The sequence below is a fragment of the Sceloporus undulatus genome, chromosome 6 (genome assembly GCF_019175285.1).
Source record: "Sceloporus undulatus isolate JIND9_A2432 ecotype Alabama chromosome 6, SceUnd_v1.1, whole genome shotgun sequence".
Lineage (NCBI taxonomy): Eukaryota > Metazoa > Chordata > Lepidosauria > Squamata > Phrynosomatidae > Sceloporus > Sceloporus undulatus.
The window spans coordinates 131,547,480-131,558,067 of NC_056527.1; the positions used below are offsets into that span (position 1 = coordinate 131,547,480).

Consider the following 10,588-nt stretch of genomic DNA (forward strand, 5'->3'; position numbering starts at 1 on the left):
GAACGTTGGAGCTCATTATCCATGCAGACCACGCCCCCAACCTTCCCCCTCTATAGACCTATGAGAAAGCAGAACAGGGAAAAAGTGGGAGGAGATTCATTACCAGTCACCGCCTCCTTCCTTCGTCGCCCCGCCCCTCGCTCTCCTTATAAGTCCTGTCCCCGCCCCCTTTTGTCCTTCGTCACGCGTGACGCCTCTGCATCTCATTAAGGTCCTGCTCGCTGTGCGTGCGCTTTGTGCAGCTCAGACGCCGCGGAGGAAGAGCAGGTGCGGCGGGACGCGGGAATGGAGCGAGGCGGAGGCGGGAGGACGCCGCTGCCGCTGCCGCGAGGGCAATGCCGGTGGCGGTGGCCCAGGAGGCCCGGCGGGGAGCGAGCCGCCCTCCAGGAGCCCGGAGAGAGCCCCGACGACGCAGCCTCCGCCAGGCTCCTCGCCTCGTGCCCCGCTGCCGCCGCCGCCACCGCCGCCTCGCCTCCCGCCGCTTCTCCCTCTGCCGCGTCTCCCTCTCCTCCTTCGCTGGCCCTCTTCCTCCTGGCTGCCGCCGCCGTCGCCGCCTCGCTGCTCCCCACAGGTAAGGAGCCAGGGCCCCCAAACAAGGAGGGCCCTTCGTCCGTTAATCAATGAAGGGGCGATTTCCGCGCCGTAGCCCCCACCACGAAGCCTCAATGCCCTCCCTCCCTCTTCGCTCCCATTCAAGGCTCTCTTCCCAAGGCTTCCCCCTCCCCTCCTACGTGGCCCCCCTTTGTAGACCCCCTCCCGCCCCGGACCCTCCTCCTGATGGGGGCTCTCCTTCATCTCCTTGAAAGCCTGATTTCCCCATCACAACACAGACGACCCCACTCCTCTTTTAGGCCACCCCAATCTCCCCCCACCCCTGCCGAATCACCCCGCACCCCCAACCACTTCCTCCAGCAAAACCCCACCAAAAGGGGGGTCCCTCCTTCCTTTCCCCCAATTCCCCCCATAGACACTCTTCCAAGGCTGCCCCATCCCTCTTTTTCCTCTCCTGCCCCCTTTTTCAGACCCCCCCCATTTAAACCCCCTATTTCTCTTCCTTTGGGGGGTCCCCATCTCCCCTCTTCTTTGACCCCTCCTCCCCCCTTTAGAGCATACTTTCTCCCCCTCCATCACCCAGAGGTCTCCTTACCCCCCCCAAGGTTTCCCTACCCCCTCCTTAGCACCACCCCCCCCGTTTTTGTGGTTATTAGTTTCCCTCTGGGAAGGCAGATTCCCCCCTCCATTAACTCCCTCACCCCATAGACTCCCCTTTTCCTTTTGGGGTGGGTCTCTTAACCCCCCACCCAAGGCTTCCCAATCTCCCTCTTCTCTTGTTATGAATCAGTTCTCCCTTTTGGAAGTGGGCTCACATCTCCCTTACTTCTCCTCACCCCCCATAGCCCCCCCTCATCTAAAAGCCCCCTCCCCAAGGCCTTTGCCCCCTAAAGAATCACATCTCCGCTCATCTCCATCCTCTTCCTCTTCCTCCCCCCCATAGACCTCCTCTTCCTTTCTGGGGGGGTCCTTAATTCTCACTGAGACCTCTTCCAAAAAACCACCCATCACACTTTCTCCTCTTCCTCTCCTCCTATTCCCTTTTCCTCCTCTCATCCTTCTTCCATCATCCCAGGTCCCCCCAGTCCCCCCCATCAGCATTCCCCCCCCAATATCCACGCTTCCCTCTCCTCCTCCTTTCCCTTCTTTTCTTTCCCCAGCCCCCAAGATCCCTTGCATGGAGGGGAGGGGGCTGCTCTGCTTGAAAAAAATAAGACACCCCCATGCAATAAACACAAAGACACCACCACATTGCAGGATGTGTTTCCCCCCCCCTTTCCTTTTCCTTCCTCTTCCCTCCATTCTCTCCTTCACTCCTTCCTCTCTTCACTCTTCTCTCTCTCTCACTGGGAAATATTCGGTTTTATTTTTGCATGACCCCCCCCCCCCCCCATGCAAGATGCATGCTCCAGCCTCATTAATAAGCCCCTCCGACCCACCTCTATCATAAAGGACCCTATCTGCACACTTCCTTCCTTCCTCCCCCAAAATAAAAATGCAACCCTTCTTCTTTCCTCCAATACTGCTTCTCCTTGATCTGGTTTTTTTGGGGGGGGGGGATTTATTTTCTGCACACTCTTCATTTCCAAAGCCCCCCCCCCCCAATTTGTGTGTATGATGAATGTGTGTTGTGAATCTTGCTTTCCTTTCCCTTTTCCTCTCTCCTTTCTCTTGGTGCTTTCTTCCATCAGCCTCCATCCCTCCTTCACTTTCTTTTGTCAGGACAGAGACCCTTCCCCACTTTCCTCATGCCATGCCCCCCATCAAAGAAACTGCCCCCCCATTTCCTTCCTTTCCTGCCTTTGAACCTGAAGTTGCAGAAGAAAAAAAGATGAGAAGAAACCCTTTGCACCCCAGCTTTTATGATCCCTAGTTTGCATCCAGAAATACTTCCTCCTCCTCATTGCCTCTCCTTTCCATGCAAAGAAACGGGGTGCAGTATTTATTTTGGGGGGAATACCCTGTACCTCTTCCCCCCCTTTTCTGTGTAACTCCATATGTGGTTTGGGGTCCTTTAGAGGGTCCCTTTTGTGCACTGAATTGTTTCCAGCATCCCTAACAGAGGAAGAAGTGGGTCCTCTCTGGGTTTGGGGCTCAAGGTTTGGGTCCTTTGCAGCATCCTTTTGTGAATCTGACCCATCAGCATCCCTAAGAGAGGAAGAAGTGGATGCTCTCTGGTTTTGGAGTTCAAGATTTGGGTCTTTTGGAGGGTCCTTTTGTGCACTGAATTGTTTTCAGCATCCTTGAGTGAGAAAGAATTGGGGTTCAAGGTTAGGGTCCTTTGGTGAATCTAACCCATCAGCATCTGTAAGAGAGGAAGAAGTGGGTCCTCTCTGGGTTCAGGGTTTGGTTCATTTGGAGGGTCCTTTGGTGAATCTGACCCACCAGCATCCTTATGAGATGCTCTCTGGGTTTGGGGTTCAGGGTTTAGGTCCTTTGGAGGGTCCTCTTGTGCACTGAATTGCTTCCGGCATCCCTAAGAGAGGAAGAAGTGAATGCTCTGGAGGTTCAGGATCTGAGGAGTCTCCTGGGGGTCCCTCTGAACCTCCCTTCAGCCTCCCCCCCTGAAATTGCAGCGAAGCAAGGACTTGTGGGGCATCTTCCTATCTGCATAGGTATCCGAAGGAAAGGTAGGGGTCGGTTCTGCAATCCTTCTCCGCTTATTGTGGCTCAGCATTAAAAAATGCTGCAATTAAACACATGCACAAAGACCAACACAATACTCTCCTCTTCTTCCTTCTCCTCGACGTCCCTGTTGCAAGCATTTTTTCTTCCTTGGCAGAGAGAGAATGAGAGTCGGTGCTGGCAAGGTTGAAAAAGAAGAGGGCAGTATTTGCTTTCAATAACAAAAAGGGGGGAAGGAAAAAAGGAGAGGAATGTCTTTGCCGCCAGATCTTTGGTTCAGGGAATGCAGTTCACAGATTTCTTTGCATTTGTAGAGTCTGGTGGAACAGGTTTTTATGGGGCAGACATGGGGAGGATGCTGCAATTGGGGTCTGGGGTCTAATATGGGAGTGAGCAACAAGTGTGGGGGGGACCCTATTTGCATCCCCTCCTTTTGCTGCAAACGATCCTCATCTCAAGCTTCAGAAAAATAGAACATTTTAATTTAGTTCTTGGTTCGTTTCTCGCCTCCCTTTTTGTAATTTATATGAATGTATAGTTGAATAAATTATAGTGAGCTGTAGTTTTGGTTGAAATCTTGCATTCAGGAGTGCGATGGAGACTTTGGCTTCGTTTAATCGGAAGGATAAATTCGGATTAATAAACTGGGATGCACCTTCGGTCCCATTTATATCCTCCGGTGCAAATGCCAAAGAAAATCCTCCATCGGTAAGTGAAGGTAAGGCAGCCGCTTCGATGTTAGAAATGTCCAAGTTTTGATGCGATACGTTCTCGAAGAAGGTGCGTCGTCGCATCTGTTGCAAAAACACAAGTGTGTATGTGAGAAGATGCAAGAAGAGCGGGGGAATTTTTCCTCTCCGCAGCCAGGAAATGAAGGATGCTCAAAGCTGCTGAACATGTAGCAAAGCACTACACCTTGTTGACAAACCATTCAGAGTAGTAGCAACAGTAGTTGTCCTTGGCCTTTATTTGCTTATCAATTTTTTAAAAGCCCAAATAAATAAAGAGGAGAGTTGGCTTCCTTGGCAGAGGAGGTGTTGGCTTTGCAAAGGAGGGATGGTGGGCTCTGCGATCCGTGTCGGAGCTACACGAAAACGCCGTTTCCAGTTTCCATGGAAGCAGCTTCTTTCTCTTACATATCTTACGGCCCGACACTGGGTTTTTTTCCAAGCGACATTTTGAACTAAACAGCAATGGGTTTGTGCGTCTGTAGCTTTTCATTTCTTCTTTTCTTTTCTTTCCCCCTTCATTTCTGCAGCTGCCTGGCTTTTAAATATACGTGGAAGTAGCAAAAAAAGCTATTTTGGCGCAGACCCTTCCGCAAAATTGCGGGCCGGTTTTGGAGTCGGCTATTTGGATGTAGAGTAAAACTTTCCTTCCTTGTGCTTCGGCTTGCCATTAATGGAAGTCCTTTTGAACCTTACCTGTTCAGCGCTTTTGTCAAAATCGTACACTTTCTGGATACTTGATTGTTTTGGATTCGGCGAATGTTTGTTAAACACTGGCCAAGCCAGACCCTTAAGCAATTTGAGTCCTGCGAAATGTTTAACTGCTGGAGAGATTTTGAGTCCCAGTTCTGGGAAAAGAGCGGGACACAAATAAATATTATAATAATAATTTTGTGCCAGTGTCGCCTTTTGAATTGGAGGCAACAGGTAGCCCTGAGGCGCAGCTTTTTAGCCGCGGTTTGTCTTGTTGCTCTGCAAAAGTGCCGCCTTTTCCCCATCCTTCCACCCACCACCTCCCAGTTTCGAACTGGGATGTCGCTGGAGGAGGACTCTGCCCTTGCGTCGCCCATTGCATTGATGGAAATATCCCTCATTAACGCCACTTTATATTTCCAGTGTGTCACCGGAGACGTACAAGGCCTCATTTACTCACTGGTGTGACAAGAGCACGGAGCATTATTTGCCTGGGACGTTTTGGACTAACAACAGAGCCATTGAGGGACCCTTTGAATTTAACTAATACGAGGAACGGTGGGGGATAAAAGCGCAGGCAGCTCTCCGGAACAAAGAGTGGTATTCATATGTATGTTGTACATGCTTTATCAAGTTCTGCAGAACAGGGCCCCTTGGAAAAGGGGGCTGTGGGGGTGGAAGGGGAAGAGAAAACCGTTGTCACTTTCAGCTCATTATGCTGGCTCAACAAACCGTCCGTCCGTTGGAACATAATGCCATCCAGAACCCATGCGATTGTTGCCCGGCCTAAATGGTGACTGAATGCAACAATGATGACACTTCCTCCAAAACCCAGTTTGCTGGAAGGCAGTTTTGGGGGCTGGGATTTGGGTTAGCCTGCAGAGGAACAGCATAGATATGAGACCTCCATAGCGGTGGATGTCACTTGAGCATGATGGCTTGTCAGCATTCGATTCCCGACTTTTTAATATCTTCAGTTTGCAAAATGTTGTCCCTGTCTTTGCTTTTCAAGGAGTTCTCTTCCCCATTGAATGGCGTTGAAGAAATAACATTATAAAAATGGCTTTATAGGTTTGCGGTGTTGATGGGCTCTTCTTGCTTTCAGATCCACGCATTGCAAACGCTTTTTTTAAGTGGAAAAATTGGATCGCTCACAATAGGAGGCCTAAAATAAAGGTGCCTTTTTATTCCCCTCCTGATGTGGACATGAATACGCAATGCCTCACTCTTTCTTTCTTTCCTTAGCGCTGTGCCCTGCTCTTAAGAGAAGAGTTGCTATAAAAGTCACACTGAATGCCGTAATAGGGCAGCAGCCATATTGCACGAAACCCGGCTAGTATAAGTAATGAATGCCGGTTTCCTCTTTACTCCACTGGCTCAGACTAGCATGGTTTTGATGGGACGTGTAAACTCTGGGCTCCAAGGGTTCCTCTGGAAGGATAAAAATGGAGCGTGCAAACGGCGTTGCAGAAGAGAAGTGGCTGGCTTTTGCAAAGGGCATGCATTAACTGGAGAGCGTCACATAGGGACAACTGTTGCCGAACTGAAGATTTACCGCTCTGCGCTTGGGAGCTGTTAGTCTTGATGAAAATTTGGTGGTCTTGAGTCAAAAGCAATCTTGTGTGCTTTGGAGATGCTCCGTGCCAAATTGCCCGATCCCTTTCTCTGTTCGACAACACCTTTTTTTTGTACTTTCTTGTAGCACCAGCGCTGCTTAAATATTTCATTAAGGAGGCCTTCGTATTAAATGGTCTTTGAGGTTCAGCTCTTTGAGATTCCATCTCCCTGACCTACAAGTGGCCTTACATGCTTCTACTATATTATCTCAGACTCTTAATTATGGCCACCACAAGATGACTGTAGCTTAGCAGTGGGTCTTGACCTACCATTTGTGTTGGGAACGAAAGGACCTCAAAGCAAATGGAGGGTGTATCAGTGGAGACTTTTCAGGTATTTTCCTGGATTGGTATGAGTATTTGCATTTCCTAGCACAGGTAACTCACTTTCCACGTTTTGTTTTGACTGAAGGCACAACTCACACATGATTTAAGCCGCTAGATGTTTTTGTGACTCTCTTTATCTCTACTAAATTTAGCAAAAGTTGTGAGCCTTTCTGATAAGCTCCTCAAATAGTACGATAATCAGGAATGTGCCATGGAGCATGCAGTAATGCGGCACAAAAAGCGATTCAAGCATGGGTAATTGTAATGGGGATAGGTGATGTTAAGGCTTGGTTTAAAATAAGCTGGTAACTTTTAATCTATGCATTTCTATAGCACTTTTCATCTGAAGATCACTCTGCTTTACAGTTAATTAAGCTTCACAATGCTCCTACGAGGCCGGAAAAAGGAACGATTCCAAGTGGTATCTAAACAGGGTCGCCACTGGGGTGGAACAGAGTTGTTGGTTAAGGACGCGTGCAAACGCTACTCGGAGCCTTTACAATGGAGTAATTTGGGAGGTGGGGCTTGATGGTTGATTTCTGACCACGTGTTGGACATCACATAGGAGGTTGCGGAGCTGTTCTCTGCAGGGTGTTAGAGAACATTAGGGAGAAGCTTTCTTGACCACACATGACGGGTGCAAGGTCATGAGTCTTCATATAACCAGCAATTAAGCTTCTTCCAGTGAAATAGCCAACTCTTCAGGAGTTTTGATTTCTTACTACATTGGTCAGTTGCTTCATTGGTCACTGGTTAAATATTTTGTATGCCTGGGCTTGCTTTATCATGAGCTAAGATTCCCATGGTAGCACATTGGTGTATTATGAAGCTTGAAGGACAGTATTCTGAATTGCTGTGATGTTCACAGAAGCAATTGGCTGCTTGTTCTTTAAGGCACACTTCTTTCAATACCTTTGTGGAGACTTGATGGGAGGTTTTCAAAGTTCATGACCTTCTGCAAATCCTCAGGGTGTGTTGTGACAGTGTTTGGAGTATGGTTCTGCTCACTCCTTTCTCTTGTAGGTGATTGTGGGGTTTGGGGTTGGAATTGGGAATGGTGTGGGATGGATGAAGTGCATTCAGCAAGAGGAATTAAATATCCTTGGACCTTTACTTATGATGGTGATGGATGCCTCTAGTGATATGTCCACTTTCAAAAGTTATTCTCTACAGATTTATTGAGAGCTAGTATGGTTTGTGTGCTAGACTGCAACTCTGGAGACCAGGGTTCAAATCCCAGCTTGGCCATGACATCCATTGGGTGACTTTGGGCAAGTTACACTCTCTCAGCCTCAGGATGAAGGCCATGGCAAACCTCCTCTGACCAAATCTTCCCAAGAAAACCCCATGGTTGGTTTGCTTTAGGGTCACCATAAATCAGAATAAGACAGAATAAGGAGGTGCACTATAACACTTTCACTTGTTTGTTATGACTCTGTGCAAAGCAATAAAGTCGCTTGTTGTTGGACTAATTCTGCAACCTAAATTATGCTGGTTTAAGGTCGCCATATGTCAGAATTGACTTGAAGGCACACAGCGACAACACATTGCTTGGTGTTTCTGGGATCCGCTCTGACATCTAAACACCCTGCGTTGGTTTGTGAATGTTATTGTGTTAGTCATACTGGGACTGCATTCTCAATTGGTTTGGTTTAGTGTTGGGGCTTGCTGTGTAGCTTTTTCACTGTTGGCTTTGCTGTTTGTTGCTTGGGTGTATAAACATCAGCTGGCTTCATTTCAAGCATTGCATTTCCCTTGCTTTGTGGAGCCTTGCCCTTGACCGCTTTGGGCAGGGCTGGATCACTGATACCTTCCTACTAGGGCAGCAGTCTGTAGATGTGGTACGAAATGACAGGGCTGCGTGAGCGACTCGGGTCAGCCTCTAACCCAAAGTGTGTGTCTGGTCAGAGTTAATAAAATGTATTTTGCCTTGGATCAGGCATGCTGTTTCATTCCACATCAAAGGCTGCCTATTTAAATGCTATTACCATTCTGTTTGTGTACATCAGGAATGACTTACCTAGTAATTTCCTCAGTGTTATGCATATAGTATGTGCACTTTGTTGATGGGTTTTGGGCTGACTTGCCTGTAGAAACACAATAATTTTACCTCCCCTAAAGTGCCTTTACATTCTTTTGGCTGTATCTTGCATTTTGAGCAAAATGGGATGGAGCGCTCCAGTAGTATCCATTTCCAGAATACAGTTGAGTATCTGAAAATATGGGCTTTTTTTCCTTCATCTCTTGAAACATGGGATATGAGTTATATTTTCAATCAATGTCTCTATTTTGGCTGGGCTGGTTTCAGTTTTGTATCTCTATGCATAATGGCCATGGTGCAGTGGGATGGATTTGGCATGTCTGAATTGCACCCTTAGACAGATCCTTCGGGTAATTGTTTCTTTTGTCTTGGACCTACAACCACATGAGTCGGGCTGTTGAATATTGGTTTGGTACTGAACCCTTTCAATTTCCCAGTATGTTTACTGGGCTCAATGTTGTATTGCAACCATCAATTGGGGGCCTTCCTTTGCAAAACATGAATGCACAGAGTATTCCAGCCTCTCCTGATCCTTGCTGGTGGTTTTTGAAGTTGGTCTCTGCAAGTGTGGTCAAAGCTGGGGATTTGGACTACAGTATATAAATTTCTGGAGAGGTTTCATCTGAAGATAAAAGCTTGTGGAGGCCCCTTTATTGCCATGCAAAGCAGCTCATCCCAAAGATGCCAAGGTATTATTTGTGTAGGTGGGATATTAATGTGTTGACATGAGTCAGGGCAAGCAGAAGCTTGGGTGTTGGGTTTTTATACTCTTGTGTGTATACGTGTGTGTGTGTGTGTGAAATGCTAACTACACTTTAAAACAGCAATTTAGCTCACTTGATGAATTTTTATTCTGTTCTAAACCTGATGGTTCTGCTTTATAAAACAATAGTTGAGAGCCACATCTGAGGCGCTCATCAATTGTTCATTGTCTGTAATTGGCGTTGTGCTGCCAGTGTCTTGAGAGGCAGCTTGCAGCCTGCCTTCTGTGCAGTAATACTCTTATTGTTTTAAGGGATTGGCTTTGTATGTCTACCATTGTGGAACGTGTACACCTCTTTAGCCTGTTACAATAAGGAAGCTTAGGGGTCGGTACTTGTTTGTTGTGAGCTTCCCCCAATCCCATTTTATGTTAACTGTGTCAGGGTACCATTTTGTTGTCTCCCCTTCATCTTCTGCTATATGCAGCAAGTCACTTTGGCTTTGATTCACATTGTTTTGGAATAAGCATTGTTCCTTGTGGTGTTTGCCAACTCTCTGTGGGACTTTTTCATGACTAATCCTGCCCCTGCCCTCTGCTCTTAGATCTGTAATGGGTCCCACTACCTCATTTTATCCTTTTGGGGAAGTAAGACTTCCACTTTCTCAATGGTAATAGATCAAGAGGGTGGCCCACATGGTGGAAACCAAGCCCTATGTGGAACAGATTAAGGAGCTGTGGATTTTTAGCTTGGAGAAGAGTACATTGGAGAGGTGAAATGATAGCTATCTTTGAATAACTGATGGGATGCCATGTAGAAGATGGAGCCAAGCTTCTTTTCTGGTCCTCAAGAGACTAATAATAATAATAATATGGTTTATTTTTATCTAGTGCACGAACCAATGGATTCCCAGAAGATCCCACCTAAACATTAGGAAGACCTTCTTGATGGCAAACGCTCTTTGAGAGAGGGATGGATTGTCTCAAAGGGTGGTGGACTCTTCTTCTTTTGGGATGTTAAAACTGAATCTGACCCACAAACATCCCTGAGAGAGGAAGAAGTGGGTCCTCTCTGGGTTTGGGCTGGTAGACTCTTCTTCTTTTGAGATCTTAAAACTGAATCTGACCCACAAACATCCCTGAGAGAGGAAGAAGTGGGTCATCTCTGGGTTTGGGCTGGTAGACTCTTCTTCTTTTGAGATCTTAAAACTGAATCTGACCCACAAACATCCCTGAGAGAGGAAGAAGTGGGTCATCTCTGGGTTTGGGCTGGTAGACTCTTCTTCTTTTGAGATCTTAAAACTGA

The 10,588-nt window shown here is 47.4% G+C and overlaps 1 protein-coding gene across 8 annotated transcripts in view; it reads left to right on the top strand.

The window, feature by feature from the left end:
- Positions 1 to 214: 214 nt before the first annotated feature.
- CADM1 (cell adhesion molecule 1) overlaps positions 215 to 10,588 on the top strand; it is a 277,005-nt gene continuing 266,631 nt past the window's right edge. For 6 of the 8 annotated variants that reach the window (XM_042470967.1, XM_042470969.1, XM_042470971.1 and 3 more), the window contains exon 1: positions 216 to 571. In XM_042470967.1, coding sequence (XP_042326901.1) covers positions 286 to 571 — 286 coding nt within the window. In that variant the 5' untranslated portion in view covers positions 216 to 285. Of the gene's footprint in view, positions 572 to 10,588 lie in introns of all 8 variants that reach the window. The other 2 variants (XM_042470968.1, XM_042470970.1) reach the window with 1 other exon arrangement.